At 37.8% G+C, this 26,608-nt stretch overlaps 1 protein-coding gene across 1 annotated transcript in view; it reads left to right on the top strand.

Annotated features, from left to right (window-relative positions):
* LOC106873491 (protein CIP2A) overlaps positions 1–26,608 on the top strand; it is a 57,654-nt gene that overhangs the window by 10,763 nt on the left and 20,283 nt on the right. The window contains exons 7-14 of the mRNA XM_089347755.1: positions 2,995–3,117; positions 4,215–4,360; positions 5,793–5,868; positions 6,575–6,790; positions 7,794–7,958; positions 15,245–15,384; positions 15,559–15,652; positions 20,580–20,698. Of these exons, the coding sequence (XP_089203881.1) occupies positions 2,995–3,117; positions 4,215–4,360; positions 5,793–5,868; positions 6,575–6,790; positions 7,794–7,958; positions 15,245–15,384; positions 15,559–15,652; positions 20,580–20,698 (1,079 nt within the window). The remainder of the gene's footprint in view (positions 1–2,994; positions 3,118–4,214; positions 4,361–5,792; positions 5,869–6,574; positions 6,791–7,793; positions 7,959–15,244; positions 15,385–15,558; positions 15,653–20,579; positions 20,699–26,608) is intronic.

The following is a 26,608-nucleotide window of genomic DNA, read 5'->3' as shown; positions in this document are numbered from 1 at the left end:
AACAGCTGAATACTTGTCAGTGATTGGTTGAAATTATCGAAATAAGACAATTTTTTACATGAAATAAATCCGAATACAAAAATTTTTTTCTGTTCTATAATACAAAATAGATAAGTATACGAAGTTTGAAAGTCTTTCGGTACCAAAAACACTACATAAAACATTAATGAAAACTGGTGCCCCTGTTTTGAACAAGATCCATAAAGAGAGCAGGTGAAGTCACATCCACAACAGAGAAGGATGAGAAACATGGGTTGGACAGTTTACCTGGTGATATGATCTGTCACATGATGTGGCATCAAACATTTCAAATTTTGCCCAGGGATGTCAGATGACAAACAGCAACAAGTTTATTATATACTAGCAGAAATACCCGGCGTTGCCCGGGTTAAAGAGAATAATGAAATCTAAAAACGCCGTCTAGACTACGCAACCCTCAACTGTTAGTAGCTACGATACCATATTTCTACATTAATAACTCTCCAATCCATGCCAGCATGGAACATAGATATTAAGTGGAATGCTAGAAGAAAGTTTTCAACTCATATGTATATAAAGTAAATACACGTTTTGTGTATTTTATTTCGTAACCAAACAAACAGGTACAGATTATAAATAATGAAAGGCCAATTTTGGTGATTCATTTGACAGAGGTAGTAGAGAGACAATGCGATGATAAATCTGAGGTTGGATCTTGAAAGTTTGGATGAATGCTGCCTCAGTTAAATCTCTTGTGGTTCGAAATGATGTCATCTGTAGTACAGCATCGTATTGTCTAATTTTGTTTTGCAAATGTTAGGAATCTTGGTCAGTTGATGATAACAGTTTCTTCAATAGCTCTGGAGGTTGGGGATTGTGGAATTGTTGGGAATGTTTTTAACTTTGGTGTTATATGTATTGCTTGAATTTCTTTGACATATGAAATATATGTATTTTCACTGGGTTTGTAAAAGAGAGTTGTGTAGTTCTCGAGTTTTAGGGATTCACACAGGCAGACAGACACACATTCTCATCTTTATATATAGAGAATGTATATCAATATAAATATATGAAAGTCAGTGAAGTTTCGTAAAAGAAGGTGATCATGTACATACTTTCTTGCTGTTGTGATTATAACACCTCGTAAACAATGTTCCTTGTTTTCCCTTGTGGAGCATATGCAAATAGGTTTTTTTTGCTGCCCACTCTTGAGCAGCCAACATACAGTTGTCCATGTGAGAAGCGGGGCTCTTCCAAGAGAAGACCAGCTACAGACAGTGCTCATCTGTTATGTTCAGGTTAAAATTTCATCAACATCAAAAATATATGAATTTTCATGGGAGTTATGGCCGTTATGCATAGAATATAATTTCCAAATTGCAGACAAAATTTACAATTGATAAATGTCTTAGAACAACCAGTCTCTCATCTGGGAAGGCCTTGAAATCAATGTTACCAACTGGGTACTATGTGTGTCGCAGTGATAATAAAAAGACTCAAAGGAGGTCTGCAATGAAATAATTTTACTCAACACTTTGCAAGTGAATCAGTGGAGGCAAAGATGCGTCTCATTTACTTGACAATTTATGCACCACATTGCAGAAATCACAATGTAAGTATATCTGAAAGGGTAGTCTTACACTGTTGTACCGTTGAATTACAAATAATGCTCATGTTATGTTCGGGTTAAAATTTCATCAACATCAAAAATATATGAATTTTCATGGGAGTTATGGCCGTTATGCATAGAATGTAATTTCCAAATTTCATAAAGATCCATTCAGTACTTTTGACGTAGTTTTGGATAAGAAAACAAATGACTAACGTGTGTGTTTGTGTCCATGTGTATGTGTGTGATAGGTGTATATATGTATAGATATCTGTATGCATGTATATATGTGTACATATTACATGTACATCTATATATATATACATCTACACATATGTATACATATACATGTATGCATATAGATCTATATCTATATATATATATCTATACATATACGTGTACATATACATCTATATGTATACATATACATCTCTCTCTCTCTCTTTCTCTCTCTCTCTCTCTCTGAAAGTATCTGTCATTACAGTATCGAAATGTGATTGTTTCAGTTAGTGGAATAGTTTCATTTTTAAAGTGAAAGTATTTGACATGAGTGTTTTTGTTTCACTTTTGACACATAATACTTAAATAGTGGAGGAGATATTATGTTGCCTTGGACTCGAACTCTGCAAGAAGTAAAAAAATTTTTTTGACTAAAACACAACTGGAACCCTAAGTAAGGCATCTGTAAAATTTGAATGAAATTGGTTGCGTAGTTCTTGAGTTTTAGGGATTCACACACACACACACACACAGACAGACACACATTCTCATTTTTATATATATAGATAGATAGGGATTGACTGTTACCCCCAGTTTTACATGTTGAAGCAGACTGTCCTGGAAGCTCTGTGCAGGCATTTATGACCACGTCTCAGCACCCACACACCCACACTTACACATGCACACATATCAAGATCACTACCCCCTATATGCACACTTACACATTCTTACATACACACATACGCATAATCATCATACAGGTGAGGTTGTTTGTTTCCAGTCTTTCCTGAAAAACCTGTTTGGCCATGGAGAAATTTAACCTTGCTTGGAAGCAGGTGAGGGTTAGTGACAGGAAGGGCATCTGGCTGTAGAAAATCTGCTTCAACAAATTCTGTTTGACCTTATGCACACACATCCTCTCCATATGTGTATTTATGTATGCAAGGGCATCCAGCTGTAAAAACCTTGCCAAAACTAACCTCACCTGTGCTTGTGCCATGTAAAGAGCACTAAGACCACTCTGCTGGAAAGGGCATCCAGCTGTAAAAATCCTGCCAAAACAGTCACAGAAGTCTAGTGCAGGCTTCTGCCTGGCTGGCCCCTGTCAAACCACCCCACCCATACCAGCATGGAAGGCAGACCTTAAACAATGATGATGATAATGAATATTTCTATTTTACTTGTAGGAAGTATCTCGCAAGCTGAAGCTGACTTTGATCCCGTTTCTGTCTCATAATAACTTGAGCATGATAATCTTCTCACTCTCCATACTCACCAGTTTGTGTCTTCAAGAGGAATTAGGCAACAAAGTAAGTTACCAGTCACTTTTATTATTATTACTATTATTGAAATACTTACATTTTCATTTTGTCTGACTGTTATAGTTATAGACTGTTAACGTACCTTTGCTTTACAAAATTACTATTTTTAAATCTCACAACAAGAGATTTTCAGCAACAGTACTTTGGAGTAAAGATTTTTGTCAACATAACATGGCAGTCCTGGTTTAGGACGAATGTTGCTGTGATTTAGCCCCAGGAGACATCATCTCCAGCTGGCTATATGACATGATCTATGTCCTTATATTTTCGAACAAGGGGTGCTAGATTCCTTTGTTCGAAAATGTAAGGACACAGATCATGTTGTATAGCCAGCTGGAAACGATGTCTCTTGGGGCTAAATTACAGCAACATTAGTCCTAAACCAGAACTGCCATGTTATGTTGGCAAACAATCTTTACCTTTGCATTGTGTAATTTTGTGTCTGTATGTATGTGTAAACTTTTGTAAGTAAGTAGTCATGCACACATACATTTATATGTTTTAATATTTCTCGACATAAAACTTATATTGGCCAGAGAGAAAAGTAAGCATAATCTTTTGGATGTGTGAAATTAGTTAAAACTTTTTTTGGCTTTTTTGATCTGGTGGAAGAGGCCATGCCCATGGCCTTTGCACATCCTCTGACACCTCTGTGATATCAATGTGGTTAATGTTTCTCTCTAGTGGTCATCTGCCCAGTAGATGGCCACAGGAAAAACATATATATACAGCATAAGAATTTCAATATTCTGAGGTGGAAGGACTAGGTATAATGATCAATGTTGGGGTGGGATACAATATTGGTGGCAAGAGGAGGAGGAGGAAGAGATGAAAGGGTTAGGAGTGCTAGTGTGGATGTGATACAAAACCAGTTACCTTTGAGGAAGCAAAGGTCTTGTATTGTGTGTATCTTTTGTATATGGATATATTCACACTTACATAGAGTCAAATGAAAAAGAGATTGATCTACACATGTTTATATTTTCTAAAATGAATTATCAGAGATTCTGTTTCTAGATTATTCCATATTCTTTATTTTACCAAATAAATATTTGTTTCTCATTTACTCCCAATTTTGTTGTCAGCTGTTCAATGCCAACAACATCAACCAGACGTTCAAGATGATGTTTAATATTGTTATTAATGGTGAATCAGGAACCAGTCGTCTCTATGCCATTGATTTATTTATTGATATGATGAAGAATTCCAAAATACAGCAGCTCCTTGCAGTGTAAGTAGAATTGTTGATCTGTAACTGAATGTTTGTTTTGTTGTCAGTTCACTTCCCACCCATGTCGTTTTTGGTTGGAACTACCTGATTGTGAAGAGAACTAAAGGACCACGCAATCAAACTGGTGCCCCTGTTTAAAGCCATTTCATTTAACTTGTTCTGTTTGTAATTTTGGAAACATAATGAATGTAACCACATCACAGTCCCTCAGTCTTATAAATCTAAGGTGTTGTGCCTGTAGTGGGAATATTCAGTAATCAGATCACTATATCCGATGTCGCAACTTGCTAGAATATTACTCACATGATAGAAAAAGATCTGACCAATGAGGACTTTGTGTGGAACTGGCTCTAGTAACCATTTAATCTTTTGGAACACTTCTTTCTGAGCCTAACCATCAATATAAATTCAGTACACCTTAGCTACTTAGACAGGGAGCATTGAGAAACAGCAGATAGACAGCGAACAGATGCACACAGCTGCTGACCCAAGCTGACAGCAGCTAAACAATGAATGATAGCAACACCAGCACCAACTTACCACACTTTGATTGCTGTTACAATCACACCAAGAACAGTAACATTCAAATTCTTTTGGTGTTTGTAGTAATGACAGCATTTTTGTTTGTTTATGAAAAGAATATTTTTTATCATAAATCTCAACAGATATCAGTTTTCTTCTTTGTACATGCCTCTCTAACTAATTGCTACTATTACCAGTAACTACCTGACACTATATTTTCTTAATTATTTAGTTATTTTATTCATTGTAATCAGTGAAAAAAAAGGCATATTGTGTTGATGGAAATACTTTAAAATGTCTGACCAAATCCAGCACAAAGGTTTGACTTGCAACAGACAAATATAGACTAGAGAAGAAAGAATTAGGACAAACCTGAAATAGACTTAGCAGATGAGATGACATTGAAGTGAAGTATGTATATGTTTGTTAACTTGTGAACCTGTCTCAACTATTCCTGCTGGGAAGAATGATTATTACATTGATGATAGTGATGATATATTTTTCCAGGTAACAATGGTCTATGAAATTATGTAGATTCTTTAATTCTATTTATTTTCTATGTTTAGAGTTGCGCCTGTTTAGCAAGAGACTTGATCTGAGATTGGGTGTAGGAACTGACGTAACGACATCATGTAAGAGTGACTCTAGCCATTTAATAATAATACTCATTACTACCAAAATTTTCATTGCAAAACTGCGAACCTGACAACTGTTCCATTACAGTAGAACAGTGTCAGTGACCAAGTTGCAAAAGGGTGAGGGGAAAAAATATATAGAATTTAAAAACTTATGAAATAAATTGAAATCTAAATTGAATTTAACAGGTCTGTGTGTTATTAAATGGTTCTTCCATGGTCTAATTTATTCTATTTATTTTCTAGTTATCTATTTTATTTTATTTTTACATCAGGTTTACTCACCTTTCTGCATCATTGAAGGAAGTCTTTGTACTTTTAGGAAGTTGCTCTGCACTGACTGCTACAAAGGTATGCTCTTAGCTTGTTGAGTAATTCTTTTATCTTGTTACCTTCAACTAACACTAATTGAGCCCTGCCAACAGGTGTCACTAACCTTCACATGAGCATTTTCACACAATCCTGCTATGAGCTGATACTAAGTAATGTGTAAATAACATTTTCTGTTTTACTTGTTTCAGTCATTTGACTGCTGCCATGCTGGAGCACCGCCTTTTAGTCAAGCAAATCGACCCCAGGACTTATTCTTTGGAAGCCTGGTACTTATTCTATCAGTCTCTTTTGCCAAACCGCTAAGTTACGGGAACGTAAACACACCACCATCGGTTGTCAAGCGATGTTGGCGGGACAAACACAGCCACACATGCATATATAGGAAGGGCTTCTTTCAGTTTCCGTCTACCAAATCCACTCACAAGGCTTTGGTTGGCCCAAGGCTATAGTAGAAGACACTTGCCCAAGGTACCACGCAGTGGGACTGAACCCGGAACCATGTGGTTGGTAAGCAAGCTACTTACCACACAGCCACTCCTGCACCATTTTTAGAAATTACATTTGAGAAAGCTGCTTTATAAAAATACAATCCAAGTATGATATCTGTCTACCATCCTGTATTTTGGTCACAGACGTGGTCCATGTTAGACATATCAGCCATTCTGTGGTGTTTGTCCTTCTTTTCTTAAGCATCTCATTAAATAATTTTCTTTCAACTTTTCAGGTGTTTGAACTCTTCATTTCATTCTGTTCGGTCAGAAGTATTCGGAAAATGCTCAGCTATTATCTATTTGATCTCTCCCAATACAATGACCCAACAGCACCAAAGAATGTCACAGCCTTCCATCTTGAAGCTATGACTAGCTGGATTTCATCATCGCTTGATTCCGAGATTGAAGCCTCATGCAGAGCTCTGGAATTGTGTATTGAAATTTTGGAGGTATTTGAAAATTTCGATTACTGCTACTACTAAACATCATTGATATTGACATACTCAATAATTCACTGTCCCATACCATCATAATCATCATCATCATTGTCATGACTATCATTATTATTTCCATTTTGAGGTTCATCAGACTTTTTCATTACTGCTTAAACAACATTACTAAATGTCTCAATACCATCTTTACATAAAATATTGCTTGTCATTTTCTTTTTATCTATTTTACAAATCTAAACCATTTTCTTGTGTCCTATTTCATACTGTTTATAACTAAAATCTTTTACTTCCATAAATCTTTTTATTTTCTCTGTCAAAATTCCAGATTCTTAAAAAAATTATATTACATTGTATTTGAAAATAAGAGAAAAAAATCTGTTCAAAATTATATTACTGTGTAACTAACAAACATTTCATTAGCATTGAGTATTGATTACAAATTCTTACCTGTTGGATTAAAAGAATCGTGATTAGTAAAATACCAATGACAGAAAGAATGTTGTAGGCTGAATTATTGTGGTACTTTCACCACCTCTCTCAGAATGAAATACAAGTATTAACACATAAAGCGCGATGGGCCACAATTGTGGCCATCAGGCAGAGGTCAACAGGCCACGATCGTGGCCCAAATAGATGCATTTAATTTATGGGCATTTGTTAGGGTCTAATGTCACTCAAACGCTTCAATACCCCCAGAATGCAAGAGGAGTAATAGTTCAATTAATGACTTTTCAGATGATGTAAAACTTGCCACCATTATATACTAAGAAGATATTTTAACTATTTTTTGTTTTTTATGTGTGCGTTGGTAGTCTCTTTTTCATAAAATGTGCTCAGCAGTCCATGCTATGTAAGTGCAAATCCTAGCGCTTTATGGGTTAACAATATCATCATGAGACTGCCAACAGACAAGCTAGAATCCCTTTTTGGTTAAAGAATATTCATTCCTTTTCCTTACATGACAACTATTGAACGGTTTCTATCCTGTTTTTTTCTTTAGGAATTGAATGAAAACAGTTGGCTTAAAGACCAAGAAAAATCTGTAGAATCTCTTCTAACTGTTTTGCACAAAAGTCTAAAGGCTTCTCCACCAGTCTCTCACCCAACAGCCATGAAAACTTTCTGCCAAAAACAAATCCTCGTTATTAAAGCACTTTGTAATATCCTTTTGATGCTAATATTGGAATATTTAAATCAACTTGTTATTCACATGTATGTTTTTCATAAACGACCCATGCTCTGTTCATGGTTCCTCCTTTGTGTATGTTCATCATCATCATCATCATCATCCTCTTCCTTCTCCTCATCATCATTGTTTTAACGTTCACCTTTTCCATGTTAGTATGGGTCAGATGGAATTCATTGATGCAGATTTTCTATGGCCGGATGCCCTTTTTGCTGTCCCAAACCCACTTCCAAACAAGATAATTTTCGCCATGGCTGGACATGTTCCCACAGAAGATTATGAAGTGAACAACACCACTTGTCTGATGGTTAGTCCACAGTAAAAGCACATGGGGTTTTGTTTACATCTAATCGACCTGTTAGGGTTAGCCGATTAGATGTAAACAAAACCCATGTGCTTTTACCTGACGTCTCTTCACATCAAATCGAAAGATAGCCCCTCAACCTCTTGGAGCAATGTTTCCCAACCAAGGATGATAGAAATTCATTTGAAAAGTGCTGGGAATTCAAAATTAAATTTCATCTTCTTTTTTATATCAACGTGAAAGATTTAAGAAGGGATGCTGGCCAATACAAATTGTCATCAAAAAGGGTGAAACATTGACTCAGAAATAATTTAATTCTTAGTATAACTAAAAAAGCAGGCTCTAAAAGACTGACTGGATTTTTACATCCTCTCCATTATGTTATCCTAATGGTAACAGCATCCTTATAATTTTAACGGCCATTTTTCCATGCTTGCATGGATCAGACGGAGTTTATTGAGGCAGATTTTCTATGGCCTGATGCCCCTATTGTCATCGATCCTCACCTATTTCCCAGCAAGTTATTATTTCTCCATAGCCAAACACGTTTCTACAGAATATTGGAAATCAGTGACAATGACACTCATTTACAGCTACCATGTGACATCAAGACAAGGAGACACAAGTATACATACCCTTCACATCACGCATAATAGGCTTCTACACAGTTTCCATCTACCAATTCCGTATGCACGACTTTTGTTAACTATAGTAAAAGACACTTGCTGAAGGTGCTATGCAGTGAAATTGAACCCAAAACTATGTGGTTGGGAAGCAAACTTTTTAACCACATACCCATGCCTTGTATATAACATTAAAAAACAATTGATAATCCTTTAATGGCATCCGTGCCAGTGGAGCACTAACAGCACCATCCGAGTGGGATCACTGCCAGAGCAGCTGTCTGGCTTCTGTGCCGGTTGCACGTAAATAGCACCATTTGAGCATGATCATTACCAGCGTCGCCCTACTGGCACTTGTGCCGGTGGAACGTGAACAAAACATTCAAGCAAGGTCGTTGCCAGTGCCACTGGACTGATTCCTGTGCAGGTGGCACATAAAAAACATTATTTTAGTGTGGCCGTTGCCAGTACCGCCTGACTGGCCCTCGTGCTGGTGGCACGTAAAAGTACCCACTACACTCTCGGAGTGGTTGGCATTAGGAAGGGCATCCAGCTGTAGAAACTCTGCCAGATAGATTGGAGCCTGGTTCGTCAGTCCTCAGTCATATCGTCCAACCCATGCCAGCATGGAAAGCGGGCGTTAAACGATGATGTAGCTGAAGGATATCTATGTCCTGCATGATCTCTCAATTTAGTTGTAACTAAATAAATGAAAGACATCTTCCCATGGATGGATACCGGTTTCCGGCAAGAAACTTTTCTCATAGCACCTGTCCTATTTTTTAACTGCCAGACAACCTGTGGGACACAGAATGTTGTGCCCTGTACAGAGTTGCTGTGAATTTGAACTCGTGATCCCCTTTTAATTGCCTATAATTAAACATCCCTCAACTAATGAAACGTACACGCGAGAACTGATTTTGCAAGGGCAATAACTCTGAATAAGAACTAACTCCGACCGTGACAACCTCTCCTATACATGCGGACGTAATATGATGATGAATAGCATGTAAGATCCTGAGCGAAATGAGACTTTAAAAGTGCTTTGATGTGTTCTTTTGGGATAATGAATATTTAGATGACGATAATAGGTTGGTAACTTAGTAGAAATGGTACACAGTTATTAGATTAAATACTTTCTTTTACAGTTTGTTTGAAATCTACTGATTTCAAATCCTGCCAAGTTCTGACCTGATGACAAATAATGCAGTCAATAACCAACGTAGATATGAAGAAAAAGCTTTAGTATTTATATTTCTCAGAAGTAAATATACCTGCTAAAGCGAGGAATACTTCGAAGTATCCACCAAGGAATAAAAGGTTTTCGTAAGATTCTTATTGCAAAGTACAAACCTCAGTGTTCAAGGGCAATAACTCTGCTGATATGTTTTCTTAATTTACTTTCTTCGAATCTTCGTACTTGCATCTGATTCACTGAGGAATTGATTTGAGTACAAAGACGAGTAAAAATAACTGTGTTACTTTGGGTTAGAGTTGGGTAGAATTGAATATAAAAGTGATTATGATAGTGGAGATAATGCTTATGTGTATAGCTATGGCAGGTGATCAGTTCTGCAGATTATAGGGAATTAATATAAAAGTATGAAATAATGGGGAAGAAGGTATAGTCAATTAGGTTGATCCCTACTAAAGCACTAGTATTTTAACTAAATGGATGATAGACGAAATTGACTCTGAAAATAATAACAAGAGCGCTCAGAGACCACAAACCTCCATCAAGGCAGCACCAACGTCCTCTCAATGCAATAAACTCGACTGCTCTCAAACGGGAATACTCAAAATGAACCTGACCGCTCTCAAAAGCCTGAAAAATAATCCTGAATCCTTGCCCAGTACCAGATCGATCCCAAAATCTAATCAGTTTGTGGCAGTCACGACGCCAAACATCCCTGAAAGTTTCATCCGAATTCATCCAGCAGTTCTTGAGATATCTTGTCCATGGACAAACAAATAAACACAGCTGAAAACAATACCTCTGTCTTCGCTAAGGTGGAGGTAATAATCCTCTCTACTAAAAGCACAAAACCTGAAATTTGTGGGGAGGGGACTAGTCAATTACATCAAATCCAATGTTTCACTGGTATTTAAATTATTAATTTATTAAGGACAAAAGGCAAAGTCAATATTGGCAGAATTTGAACCCAGAATGTAGCGACAGACGAATAAACCGCTGAGCATTTCACCCAGCTTGCTAACAACTCTGCCAGCTCACTACCTTAATAATAATCCTTTCTATTGGATGCACAAGGCCTCATATTTGGGGGAAAGGATTAAGTCAATTACATCAACCCCAGTGCATAACTGGTACTTATTTAATCGACCCTGAAAGGATGAAAGGCAAAGTTGACCCCAGCAGAATTTGAACTCAGAACGTAGTGACAGGCGAAATACCGCCAAGCATTTCACCTAACGATTCTACCAGCTTGCCACCTTAATAATAATAATTATAATTTCTAACATAGCAAATGGCCAGAGATTGGCAGTAATAGCTTTAGTTGATTGAATCTACTCCAATACTTGACTGATGCTTTATTTTATCAACCTCAAAAAGATGAAGAGCAACATTGACCATGGTAGGATTTGAACACAAAACAAATATTACAAGACCTTTTCTCCAATGTTGTAATGATACTGTTGATCCACCTCTGCCAACATGCATTGTATCATCATCATCATCATCGTTTAACGTCCGCTTTCCATGCTAGCATGGGTTGGACGATTTGACTGAGGACTGGCAAACCAGATGGCTGCACCAGGGTCCAATCTGATCTGGCAGAATTTCTACAGCTGGATGCCCTTCTTAACATCAACCACTCCGAGAGTGTAGTGGGTGCTTTTACGTGCCAGTCAGGCGGTACTGGCAATGGTCACGCTCAAAATGGTGTTTTTTACGTGCCACCTGCACAAGAGTCAGTCCAGTGGCATTGACAACGACCTCGCTTGAATGTTTTTTCACGAGCTACCAGCACAAGTGCCAGTAAGACGACACTAGTGACGATCCCACTCAAATGGTGCTATTTACATGCCACTGGCACGGAAGCCAGACAGCTGCTCTGGCAATGACCATGCTCGGACGGTGCTGTTAGCGCTCCACTGGCACAGATGACGACTTTTACAAATGATGAAGGATACTGAAGCAAGTATTTTACAGTTGGATGAAGAAAATATGATATCACTTATTCAATCTAAACTAAGCCAGCTGAATTGTATACAGTCATCTAGTAATGTAGCACATTGTCATTGTTGACTTGGTACCTCATTTCCACTGTATTCTTTTCTACTCTAATCACAAGGCTTGAAGTTTTGGGAGAGGGGGGCCAGTCGATTAGATCGACCCCAGTACGCAACTGGTACTTAATTTATCGACCCCCAAAAGGATGAAAGGCAAAGTCAACCTCAGCGGAATTTGAACTCAGAACGTAAAGACATACGAAATACCGCTATGCATTTCTGATCTGAAAATGGAGTTGGCCAGACTCCAGTTGTCTGTTGTGACATGGTTTTTATGGCTGGATGCCCTTCCTGATGCCAACCATTTTGCAGACTGTACTGGGTACTTTTTATGTGCCACCAGAATGGATGCATTTATGCAGCTCCGGCATGGGTGCACTTTATGTGGCACCGGCACCTGAATGGAGAACAGTGGTTTTACTTAGCTTGACACGTCTTTTTAACTGTTCTATATTTCAGAGATGAGGAATTCTGTACATCATTTAAATTGGACGGATATGTGTCCTCATTTTGTTTGATGTTACCACAATATTTCGGCTGATTTACTCTCCAGCCTTCATCAGGTGGCCTGATAGAATTTTGAACCCAACCCTTGAGTAAATAATAATAATAATAATAATAATAATAATAACATCTGCAAAAATATATCTTAGGAATAAGAACCCAGAGTTGGGTTTAAAAATTCCACAAGGACACCTGATGAAGGCTGGAGAGAAAATCAGTTGAAATGTTGTGGTAACAACAAACAAGATGAGAACACATATCTGTCTAATTTAAATAATGTAAATAATGTACGTCTTTTCAAGTGCAGCAAATCACCACAACTGCCAGAGAGAGAATAGGCTTCTACACGTTCTGTCTATCAAATTCACTCATGATATTGGTCAGGTGTGACAAAATACCAGTCTAGATCAGTGGACTAAAGCAATCTTTAGAGTATCCAATTGGCCACCAAAGCCTACTTGGATGGTAGACTTAAATTGTTGCTAAGTTTACCACCACTACCTAGGCCTGTAGTTTTTTTTTTTTTTATATATAGTGGAATCCACTTCAATGCAAGCATTTGGGCCAGACATCTGGTTTGCTCGTACTTTCATCCTTCATTCCCTTCTGACTAAATGGTAAAAAATAATTTCTTTTGAAAATAATCCATAGACAATAAAACAGTTTGTCACTGGTACTGTATATTATTCCTCAACAAAGACATTTTGGTGTTAATGGTATTTAACCTCGTTAGCTCTAAAGAACTACTTTGTACAGGTACAACTGACTACTTTCAGCAACTCAGTTCATCATGTCATTGTGTCAACAGTGATCAATAAAACCGATGTCAGTAATATTAAACTGGGATTGATTTAATCAGCCAAACATGTCAATCTGACAAATCTGTTTTTTGTCCAACTCACCAGGTATGGCTGTGTAGATAGACACTTTATTTTGTTACCATTTGGTTTTTGAGTTCCATCTCATTGCATGCCTCCTTGGAAAAGGGTCTTCTACAGTAGCCTTGGGATGAGCAATGCTTTGAGTGGAATTTATAGCTGGAAACTATATGGAAGCCTGGTGTGTATATATTGTTTTGTTTGTTTTTTTCTGTGCTAGCATGGGTTAAATGAATATATTATTGAGGCATTGTTTTACAGCTGAATGCTCTTACTGTCACTAACCCCTACCTGTTTTTCTAGTAAGGAATATCTTATTCTACATGCCTTTGAAGACGCAAAGCCAACAGATGACTCATTGATAGGGGAAAAGACAGCAATGTTACCACACATAGCTGAGTGATTTTTGCAGACACACAAATGTAATCAAACTCGTATGTATGTGAATGCTACATTTCTTGCTCCACACAAAAGTTAAAAACAGTGATGTTTGTTTACATTCCATAACAAAATGATCCTGTAGCTCTGCACTTTCAAAGACAAATAGAATGAAAAATCCTTTGAAAACCAGTTTGGGATTATCAAGTGGATGGACGTCTGACTGTAAAACAGTGAGTGCCTAAGTAATATGCCTAACCTATGCGAGCATAAACAATACAGATGTCAATAGATAAACAAATAAGATGCAAGCAAAAATATTTTACTGGATAGATACAGTATCATGAAATAGCAGTGTTGTGATGAGATTTCACTGGCTGTGCTTCACACCATAACAGTTTCATTTGAAGCAGTATCACAAGCTAGTAGAAAGGGTTTTGAGTTCAGACACACTACAGGTATTTTATTGTGTATTTGGATAGTAAACATTTAGTTCTACAGATTTCTGTTTGCCAAGCTCTAGTAGAGATATCAGATCATAGAAGAATGTTATCTGAGATGGACTGGTATATTTTGCCATGCATGGATTGTGTAAGCTAAGCTAACAAACACTACAGCCATCACTTGGAATCAAGGATGGCTTGGTATAGCGCATACCATGCTTTCAAAGGGACTTTGTTCTGTCTCACAAGGTACTTGGTGACCCCTACTAGTACTAGTGTCACAAAAAATGCACCCAGTACACTTTGTAAAGCAGTTGGCACTAGGAAGGGCATCCAGCCATAGAAACCATGCCAAAACAGACAATAGAGCTTGGCATAGTTCTCCAGCTTGCCAGCATGGAAATCGGATGTTAAATGATAATGATAACAGATGTAACGCCTTTCACAGCCCTCACACTCTTGAACTAGCACAACGTCCAAGATGCGATGGCTGGCTGGAGAAATGGTTGTGCCAGAACTGAGCTGGTACTTTCTGAATCAACTCTGAAATGATAAAAAGCACAATTGACTATAACAGGATTTGATTTCAGAGCACAACAAATATTGTAATGTATTTTATCCAATTCTCTAGCAGCCCCACAAACTGACCACCACTAGACTGGTTATAACAATTTTTCAGTTCTTGATCAACTTCCCTATTCTGCTATTCCATTATTTCCACATGTTTACTTAAGTTACGAATAAAATATTCTTCACTGAAATTCTCACTCACTATGTATTCATGAAATTTGTTTATTTGTCATTAAAATGTATATACATTTGTAATGCATGTTGTTTTTGAATCCTAAGTTGTTCTAACCAGCCTTAACAGGTTCAACATATCTGCCAAGAAAGCATGTTTGTTGAAAAAATGTTATCCTATTTGCAAGTTGAAGATTTCCACCAGCTGTTAGAGTTTCACTTCAACAACACCAACTTCTCTATGAATCACACCAGAAAAGATGCCAAAAGTCAGAACTGGGGGTGAGTTCATCAAATGAATTTGCTTCTTCCATCTGTCAACTCCTCTTGTATGTTTAATAGATTGTTTTTTCATCTCGTTTAGAATTTGTCATCGTTTACACATATGTGGGTGTGGATGTTTAATTTCGCAATTTATACATTTTTTTTTTTTTTTTTTTTTTTTCTATTCCACAGTGACCTCAGTGTATCATTGGTGTTGTGTGTATTGAATTTCTTGTCGTTCATTAATGTGCCTACAGTAAAATCCTTCTTTGAAAATGTCATGCAGGTAAAAGGAGTTGTTATGCATTAGCCTCTCTCTCTCTCTCTCTCTCTCTCTCTCACACACACACTTTGTGTGCTTTGTCTTTTACTGTCTTTCTCCCACTCTCCTCTCTCTCCATCTCTCTGTTACTCTTTATCTTTCTATCAAGTTAACCATATTTCTTTTTGTAAATCTCTCTGCTTCTGAGTAAACTTTGATTTTGCCCTCTTCAATTTTATATATAACTTCTCTGACAAGATTAATCCTTTTGTTACTATAGTTATGTTGAAATAAACTGCTGTCATTTCAGTTAATTTTCAAAATAATAAAGAATTTAGTAGAATAACTGCCAGAGTTAAGGTGTTTGAAACATAAAGGAGCCTGAAATTTTGATGGCTGGTTTTCATTTAGATCACTTTTAAACACAGGGTTTGTATCATAGAACTAGGGACAGTCTCAGGTTGTTTGATAGCAAAAGAATTTTTAAAATAAGCTTATTTCATCCCTAAATTAATTTTCCTTAATGCTTATGTGAAATGTGTACGGAAAACTCTATAAAGCAATTTTTTGAAAGTAGTCTTATTTTTACATAGATTTGTTACCTTTTAGGATTTACCAGCTACTCAAATCTGGGGTTTTAAAACCTCAGTTCAATCAAAAGTTCCTTCTTTTAAACTTCATTTGATTTGGGGGGGGGGGGGGTTCCCCCATTTTTTTCTCACAATGGAAGTAATCATGAATAGTTCTACAAATGTTTTCCTTCACTTCTTTGACTCGATGAAACATGTTTTATCTTTATGCTTACATTGATCATCTGTATTTATAAACAAAGGTGGAAAATTTGGCAGAACTGTTAGTGTTGAATAGAATACGTCATATTTGATATGAACCTTTTCACTCTGAGTTTAAATCCCACTGAAATCAGCTTTGTTTTTCCCTTCTTTTGAAGTTGGAAAGAAGAAAAAGGAAAAACTACCAATCCAAGGCAATGGAACTGTTAGAAAATCAGGAATTTGGTATCTATTCTGGATCTTTGTATTCCAACAGCTATGTCTGGGATAAGATTGGTGTCAAGCTGTGCCAGTCCAAGTCATTGAACTTTTCTCTTGGATAAACTTTAATGATATTGAAAGAAGAGACTTGCATGCATGAACAATGACTAGTTGTTCTGGAAAGTCTTGCTCAAGCCTATACATTCATGTGCATGGTCAACATTGACTGATGGAAGAGCTCTACATTTAAAAGCAAAATGATGGCCTGGCAATAGAATACAATTATAGACTGTGTAACTGAGGAGAGAACTGAGTGGTTAAAGGTTCAAATTTCTGAATTTCTTGTCAATTCTACTATGAAAATTACATCATCATCGTCATCATTTAGAATCCATTCTCCATGCTGGCATGGGTTGGGACAGTTTGACCATGGCTGGTAAGCTGAGAGGCTGCACCAGGCTCCAGCATGACCTTCGAACGTTGGGCCTCAAGGAGGCGATGACAAGTGACTGAGACTTTGGAGATATGTTGTGCTTGAGAAAACCCCACAAGCCAAATGAAACCGTAACTGTGGCCTATGCCAGTGGAGCATAACTGGCCCATTTAAGAGAACCCTTCAATCATTGGGCAATAAACTGTGCTTGCGAAGACCTGTTGAGTCAAGTGAAGTCATTGTTGTGGCTGATGCCAGTACAGCCTGACTAGCACCTGTGCCAGTGTCAGGTACAAAACACCATTCAAGTGTGGTCGATGCCAGTGGCATGTAAAAAGCACCATCCAAGCGTGGTTGCTGCCAGTGCCACTTGACTGGCTCCCATGATGGTGGTACATGAAAAGCACCATTCAAGCAAGGTCAATGCAAGTACCGCCTGCTGGCCCTCATGCCAGTGGCACGTAAAAGCACCCACTACACTCTCAGCGTGGTTGGTATTAGGAAGGGCATCCAGCTGTAGAAACAGCCTGGTACAGCCTTCTGGTTTACTAGTCCTCAGTCAAACCGTCCAACCCATGCCAGCATGGAAAGCAGACATTAAACAACGACGATGATGATCTGTCAGCTTCTCATACAAGTTAGCATCCACTGAATCACGCTTGACTCATTTCTCTCCATCCTTCATAGATTTTCTTTATTTAAAGTTCATGGCTCCATGTCACAAGTTTTACTTATGCTTCATACAGAACAACTTTTCCCTCACAGGGAAAGCATTTACTGTCAACATCAACAAAAAACTTAACAGCTACATCTAATGAGACAGCTGTCTGAGATTTCATTTCAACAGTGATTATAATGCTAGCTACTCCTCTGATATATCTAAACTCTTACTTTTCTGTCAGTTTGCCAGAAATCTTATTTGTTTATTCGTTGTTTAGTTGTGAATAGATAGAGTTAAGTTCCACCTTCCTTCCTACATACTGAACAAAACCACTTCCTCAATGGCACTAGGACTTCTGATCTAAATTAGCATGTTGACCTTTGCAATGTTAATACTTGGACTACAGACCATTTCCCCAGATTTAGAACTCTTTCTATAATGGTAACCAAGCTACTAGCCTATAAAAGTTTCCTCAAACAATCCTGAATTCCCGTGGTCTTCAACCTCCTTCTAATAATCATCGTAAACATTGTCATCATCAGTGTTTTCATGTTTTTTTTTTCCATGCTTGCATAGATGGTCAGATGAAATTTGTCAAGGCAGATTTTCTATGGCCAGGTGCTCTCTCACCTGTTTCCAGTCAAGGTAATATTTCTCAGTCCTTCAAACATGAACAGCACAATAGCCAGGAAGGTTTTCATTGAAGGTTGCAAATAAACAACATTGTTTGTACCACCACCACCGTCTCCACCGCCACCACCACCACCGTCTCCACCGCCACCACCACCACCAGAAACTGAAAAGGCGGCAGGCTGGCAGAAACATTTGAGCGCTGGGCGAAATGCTCAGCGGTATTTCGTCTGCTGTTACATTCTGGGTTCAAATTCCGCTGAGGTCGACTTTGCCTTTCATCCTTTCGGGGTCAATAAATTAAGTAGCAGTTATGCACTGGGGTCGATGTAATCAACTTAATCCCTCTGTCTCTCCTTGTTTGTCCCCTCTATGTTTAGCCCCTTGTGGGCAACAAAGAAATAAGAAACTAAAAAAAAGCCTGCTACCCCACCCACACACTTACACAGGGAGAGAGAGAGAATGTATATGTATGATGTGTTATGTGTCTTCTTGACTTAACATTTCATGCTAAGTGTAAATACCGATCATCATTACATGAATGGTGAAGGCAGTGAGCTGGCAGAATTGTTAACATGCTGGGCAAAATGCTTAGCAACGTTTTGTCCATCTTTACACTCTAAGTGCAAATTCCACAAGTGTCAACTTTGCCTTTCATCCTTTTGGTGTCGATAAAATAAGTAACAATCAAGAACTAGGCTCAATGTAATCAACTTGCCCCTTCCCCCAAATTTGCTGGCCATGTGCCAAAATTTGAAACTATTATATGAGTAGTGGTGTTCCTTGGCAATAGGCTACTATAGGCTTGGGCCCACCAAAGTTTTGTGTGTGAATTTGCTAGATGGAAACTGAATATGTATGTGTGTGTTTGTGTTTATCTTTATCTAGACATCATGTAACGGTTGCAAGTGAGTATAATTGTCATAGCAGCAATATTGTTCATTTCTTGTCTTCCATGAAAAATATGTCTGGCCATAGGGAAATATTGTATTGCCCGGAAACAAATGAAGGTTAGCAACATGAAGGGCATCTGGCTGTAGAAAATCTACCTCAATATATCCTGGAAAAGGGACATTAACCTTTTCGTTACCAACCCAGCTGAAACCGGCTCTGGCTCTGAGTACAAATGTCTTGTTTTCATAAGTTTTGAATTAAAATCTTCCACCAAACCTTAGTCACAATTTATGTTCCTAACACTAGCTGAATGATAACTGAGTTATTTTACTATACTCTTTGTTATATTTAAAATTAATTGAAAGAAACACAGAACATCTCAACAGAAATACAGTAACAAAAGGGTTAAATGATGACAACAATGATTATTATTGTTATTATGGTGACCATTGTCATTGTTGAAATTTACAAAAGGCATTGTATTGTGTCTTTAAGACCAGTTTTGACACTGTAACTCCGCTCACTCAAATAGTCTGGCTTAAAATAGGTAACATATTCACTTTGTAGTTGTTTCATTGATGTTTGGTATAGTACTAAATTGCAAACCGACACTCAACCCAAGTCTTTTGTAGAAATCTCTTATCAAAGAGACCATGGAATTCAAAATTATTTCTTCAACATTTGCAAATGAATTCTAACTCTTAAACATATTCCCTGTATTTTATAGCATTTGGGTCTTAGAACAGTTTTTGATTCCAAGAGATTAAGACTTTTGGAGATATGCTGTGACTGGGAAGACCCAGCAAGTAAAGTGAGATCGCAGCCATGGCCGATGCCAGCGTTGCATGACCGGCCCATTTAAAAGTACCCTTGAAGTGTCGGGTGATATCATTTGCTTGAGAAGACCTGTTGAGTCAAGTAAAATCGAAATTGTAGTTGTGGCCAGTGCCACCTGACTGGCACCCATGCTGGTGGCACGTAATAAGTACTATTCGAGCATGGGTCGATACTAGTGCCCCCTGACTGGCTCCCTGTGATGGTGGCACATGAAAGCACCAACTAAACTTTTGGAGTGGAAGGGCATCCAACTGTAGAAACATTGCTAGATCAGATTGCAACCTGGTGCAGCTTCCTGGCTTGCCAATCTTCAGTCAAACTGTCCAACCCATGCCAGCATGGAAAGCGGACGTTAAATGATGATGATGATGATGATAGAAACACTTCTGAACATCTTTGAAATCATATTAGATCATTAGATAAATCAATTCAAACCTGTGTATTTTTCATTCCTCTAAAATATATATTTTAGTATTTCCTAAATGTAATTAATTATGCTTTCAGAATTCCAATATTGTGCAATTCTTATCAAAGGGATTCTTGTCATCTGATCGCAATGAAGTACATGCAGCTATAAATTTACTTTCTATTGGATCCAAGCTGGAATCGTTCCCTCATGTCGCGTATGTAAACTAATCTTTTCTTTATTGCATGTCCATCCTCGTTTCTCTATATATTAGTGCTGGCATGGTTGTGGTGCAGATGCTTGCTTCCAAACCAGGTGGGACAAACATTAAAAAAAAATAAAATAAACTATCAAGTTTTGTTTATATTTTGTATGTTTTGTCTTTGTGTTTCTTTTCAGATCAACATATTCTAAGTAGCAAGTCAGGGTTAAAAAGAATAATGAGAATTTTCAAATATTTGTTTAAGTGGACAATAACAGGGGGGATAGAATGAGAAGAATTCCGTGGAGAAAAGACAAAGGTCATAGGTGGAACAAATAACACAGGGAGATTGTTTAATGTTTGGTAATAAAGGAAGTGAGTAATGCTTAGAGCTGACAATGAGAAATATACACAAACACGGAACAGAAGAATCATCAGTAAATTACCATTGTAAATTAGATTTGTCATCACAGATACAGTTGACCTTCACACATGTAATAAAACATTCCAAACTTTGTGATGTGGGATTAGGAGACAATGAAGAGCTAAAAAAGACAAAGAAAACACAGCTCATTAACCATATATATATATATATATATATATATATATATATTTGGTTTTTTATATATATATATATATATATATATTTGGTTATATATATATCATCACCATCATCATTTAATGTCTGCTTTCTATGCTGGCACGAGTTAGACGGATTGACTGGAATTGCTGGTGCCACATAAAAAAGCACCCAGCACACCTTGTAAAATGGTTGGCATTAAGAAGGGCATCCAGCCATTGAAGCAATGACAAAACAGACAACCAACGCCTGGTGTGGCTCTCCAGTTTGCTAACTCCTGTTGAACCATTCGGTCCATGCCTGCATGGGAAAAGGGACATCAGATGATGATGATGGTGGTGGTGGTAGCGGTGGCGGACTTCAACTATACACTTTCTTCAGTGAAACTGGTCTTGCAACTCATTCAAAAAGATTAATTAATAATCCTGCTGCATTTTAATATTTTGTGTTGTTGTTGTTGTTGTACAGCTGCTGTCAATATTGATTCATCACATTAACCCGTAGTGTGTAGAGGGTCTGTGTTGGTGATTGTTTGCAAGTTGTCAAGGTCATGACCAAAACGTGTTTCACCAATCTTAGAAGAATGACAAATAGCATTGATCCTAACATCATTTTCAACTTAAAAATCAAATGATTGGATGGACGTTTGTCAGTTTTCATGATGAGGATTCAGATGTTTGGCCGACCAAAATATTCTTTGAATGAACATTTAAGAAGTTGGTCATTCCACCGACATTTGTAACCTTAATATAATTCTCAAGTGAAATCCATGTTATACAACACATGATGAGCCTGTTCTTTTTAAAATACTGGCATAATTTATATAATGGGCTTCTTTACAGTTTTCATCTACCCGATTTCAGTCACAGATTATTGGTCAATCCAAGACTATAGAAACTACACTGGGCCAAGATGTCACATGGTGTGATTGCTTATAAATATTTACATATTGCTGTACTGAACTATTGGGTGTAAATTGAGAAAAATCTTCTGACATACACCTTGCATCACAAAACTTAACAAAGTGTCACAAACTAGACTCACCAATGAGGATCATCAAAAACAGGCCTGATTCTCTCCACCCCCCCACACACACATTTATTTTTTTGAAAGAGGAGGAGGATGGTTTTTTAACTTGGCTTGATGGGTCTTCTTCTCAATCACAGCATAATGCTAAAAGTCTTGGCCACTTTGTCTCTGTGAGGCCCAACGCTCAAAAGGTGCTTTTTTTCCATACCACCAGCATAAGCCACAACTACGATTTCACTTGGCTTGACGGGTCTTCTAAAACAGCATATCATTATCATCACCATCATCATCATCATCATCTAACGTCCGTTGTCTATGCTGACATGAGTTGGATGGTTTGACTGGGGACTGGCAAGCCAGTAGGCTGTGCCAGGCTCCAGTCTGATTTGACATGGTTTTCTACAGCTGGATACCCTTCCTAACACCAACCACTCTGAGAGTGTAATGGAATAGTTGGCATTAGAAAGGGCATCCAGCTGTAGAATACCATGCCAAATCAGACTGGAGCCTGGCACAGCCTTCCAGTGTGCCAGCCCAGTCAAACTGTCCAACCCATGCCACCATACATATTAATTACTCATAGGGATCATCATCATCATTGTTTAACGTCCGCTTTCCATGCTGGCATGGGTTGGACAATTTGACTGAGGACTGGCGAACCAGATGGCTACACCAGGCTCCAATCTGATTTGGCAGAGTTTCTACAGCTGGATGCCCTTCCTAAACAACCTTAATATACTACCAAACATATTAAAGTATTTAAAAGTATCCTACTTTTGGCACTAAATTCTATTGAGAATTTATAGAGATAAGTTAAAAGTGATTGTATTGATTTCATGATGGCAAAATGAAATACAATGTTCCTACCAGCAATCAATATACACAACATTGGCTATAACAGTATTTGAACTCACGACCATATGGTCAGTAATATAGCAACCTTTACCATACATCAACTATACCTCTTGTATTTGGCTGATCAAAACTTTACAACTTCACTGAGGGCTGAAGGTTGATATGTGACATTTGTGCTGCAGAGTAACTCTAAGATTTCTCATGTTTTATTTATATATGCATATATTTTACTCATTTATCTTAACTCCTGATTAGAAAGCAATCATTTCTTCATTAACCTTAGCAGAAGTTTTGATAATTCTGTAAAGAAAACACATCTTTAACCATACAACCTCTTACCACCATCACTCATCACTCTCTTTCTATCTCTCTCTCTCTCTCTCTCTCTTTTTGCCCATCCTTCTTGAGGCAGAATTTGTTGTTTTTGCTTTTCTTACAAATTGACATTTGAAGAAGGGAAAACACTGAAGCCTGTGCTGTATCTCGGCACTGGCCACCAGACTCACCTCCAAGCTTTGGCACCCTGCAAGCTTATTAAATGAAACTTACTGTTAAGCAAATTGGAACTTAGTTCTGTTACTGTTATACTGCATAGGTCGTTAACCATATCAGGAGCTGATATTCCAATTAATTTTAAAAAGATGAGGAACATCTTATCTTTGACTGAGATTAGATTTGTTTAGCTTGAAACTGTTTGTTCTTCTTGTTGTCGTCATTCCTGATAGCTTTTTATGTTTTCTTCTCCGACAATACACACACACATCATCATCATTTTATTTCTGCATTCCATGCTAGTATGGTTTGAGCGTATTTATATATGTGTATGCATGTACACGCACACACACACACATGCATATTGTGCATTAATGTTATAAGCATTTAATTTTTTTTGTTTAATTTACTTAATATTTAATCATTTGTTTGTAATTTTACCTTAATCATAATTTCATCTTCATGTATATCTATACCATAGGCGCAGGCATGGCTGTGTGGTAAGAAGCCTGCTTCCCAACTACGTGGTTCTGGGTTCAGTCCCACTGCATGACAGCTTGGGCAAGTGTCTCTCATTATAGCCTCGGGCCAACCAAAACCTTGTGAGTGGATTTGGTAGACGGAAACTGAAAGAAGCCCATCATGTGTGTATGTGTGCCACCATTGCTTGGCAACCAGTATTGCTGTGTTTTAAGTCCCCATAACTTTGCAAAAGGGATCGGGGGAATAAGTACTGGGGTCGATTCATTTGACAAAGAATTCTTCGTGGCAGTGCCCCAGAATAGGCACAGTCTAATGACTGAAATAAAAGATAATTAAGATGGGCTCACGAGAAAACCAAAACCTCTGCTAATATTTATGTTTGGTCCAAGGTAGCGAGCTGGCAGAAACGTTAGCACGCTGGGCGAAATGCTTTGCGTTATTTCCTCTGTCTTTATGTTCTGAGTTCAAATTCCGCCGAGGTTGACTTTGCCTTTCATCCTTTCGGAGTCTATAAATTAAGTACCTTGTGCCTATAGTAGAAAAGAATATTTCTGTATGATTCTAAGGCGGCAAGTTGGCAGAATCATTAGCATGCTGGGCAAAATGCTTAGTGGCATTTTGTCTGTCACTACGTTCTGAGTTCAAATTCACTAAGGTCAACTTTGCCTTTTATCATTTTGGGTTCCATTTGAGTACTGGGGGTTGATGTAATCAACGTACCTCCTACTCCAACATTGCTGGCCTTGTGCCAAAATTCGAAACCAATATTTATGTTTGATCTGGGTTTATAAAGATCTCATTGCTTTCAAATGAGGAGTAAAGATGAATACTCATGGCATCTGTACTGTAACACATTTGGGTTTATAGATGTTGTTTGACCCCCAAACTTATCCCTGATTAAGCAGAGCTATCATCAAATGACTTCCAGCTGATTCTATCACATTTTTTTGTTAGACAGTGTGAGCTAAGACTACATTAACCAAAATGTCCTATTTTTTTAGATCAAAGCTTGTGATATGGCTGCTATTTCTAGCAATCCAAACTACTATTTGTTATCTTTAATCTTTTACTTGTTTCAGTCATTGGACTGTGGCAATACTGGGGCTCTGCCTTGAAGGGTTTAGTCAAAAAAATTGACCCTAGTACCAATTGTTAAGTGTGGCACTTGTTCTGTTGGTCTCTTTTGCCAAACTGCTAAGTCACAGAGACATAAACAAACCAACACCAGTTATCCAGCAATGATTGAATACAAACACAAAAAGACACACGCATACATGCTAGCCCTGTTTATAGACTTACTATAAAGGTTACATGTATTATATCATACCTTTATACGGTGTGGACCGAGATCCCTATTGTCAGGATCCTGATATTAGATAAAGTGTTAATACTAATGGTATGCAAAAAATTTGTAGCTATTGAAATTGTTGAGTATAGAAGCAAATTGGCAGCTTTTCTCTGGGATTAGTCAAATTGATGTTGACGCCTCCTCTGATGAGAATCAATTAAGGCTAATCATTTTTTTTTTTTCAGTCTACAAAGAAGTAGCTAAATTAGCCTGGTTTATAAATCTACTATATATATCATCATCATCATCGTTGTTTAACGTCCGCTTTCCATGCTAGCATGGGTTGGACGATTTGACTGAGAACTGGCAAACCAGATAGCTGCACCAGGCTCCAATCTGATTTGGCAGAGTTTCTATAGCTGGATGCCCTTCCTAATGCCAACCACTCCGAGAGTGTAGTGGGTGTTTTACGTGCCACCAGCACGAGGGCCAATCAGGCGGTACTGGCGACGGCCACGCTCGAAATGGTGTATTTTACGTGCCACCTGCACAGGAGCCAGTCCATCGGCACTGGCAATGATCTCGCTCGAATGTCTTTTTACGTGCCAGATATATATATATATACTACTCCTTATTTCATGTTTTTAACGACAAGGTAGGAAAACTTCATAAGACAGTAGCATCCAGAAATTTTAAAAATATAAAATTTGTGGAGAGTTAGGGCTTCAAATGAACAAACAACAACAGAATGGATGTACAAAGTAAACAGTTGACGAAGACAAACATTAAGGGCTGTTAGGCCAAGACAAATTGTAATGGGTAACGCCTGGGAGAAATTTTTAAAGGAAATAGAATAAATAGAAGAGAGAAAAAATGTCAGGAGGCAAGAGAAATAATATCCAGTCCGGTGGACATCTTGTCCAAAAAAGACAGGGGCAAGAGAAATGGCATGTAGTCATATGTGAGCAACAGGCAGAGGGGAAGGGGACAAGAGAGAGGATGAAGGAAAGAAACAAAGGGAGTGAGGAGAAGGAATGAAAGATAGTAGGGAGTGAGAGAAAGAAGACAGCAAAGAAGGGTGGGGGGAGAAACGGAAAATATAGAGGGATAGAGAGAAAGAAAGAAAACAGTGGAGTCGCAGAAATTACATATAAATGTAAGAACTACATTTATACACACACACACACACTTGATTGTG

The sequence above is a fragment of the Octopus bimaculoides genome, chromosome 2 (genome assembly GCF_046866305.1).
Source record: "Octopus bimaculoides isolate indiv1 chromosome 2, ASM4686630v1, whole genome shotgun sequence".
Classification (NCBI taxonomy): domain Eukaryota; kingdom Metazoa; phylum Mollusca; class Cephalopoda; order Octopoda; family Octopodidae; genus Octopus; species Octopus bimaculoides.
This window is presented reverse-complemented; position numbering and strand designations above follow the sequence as displayed.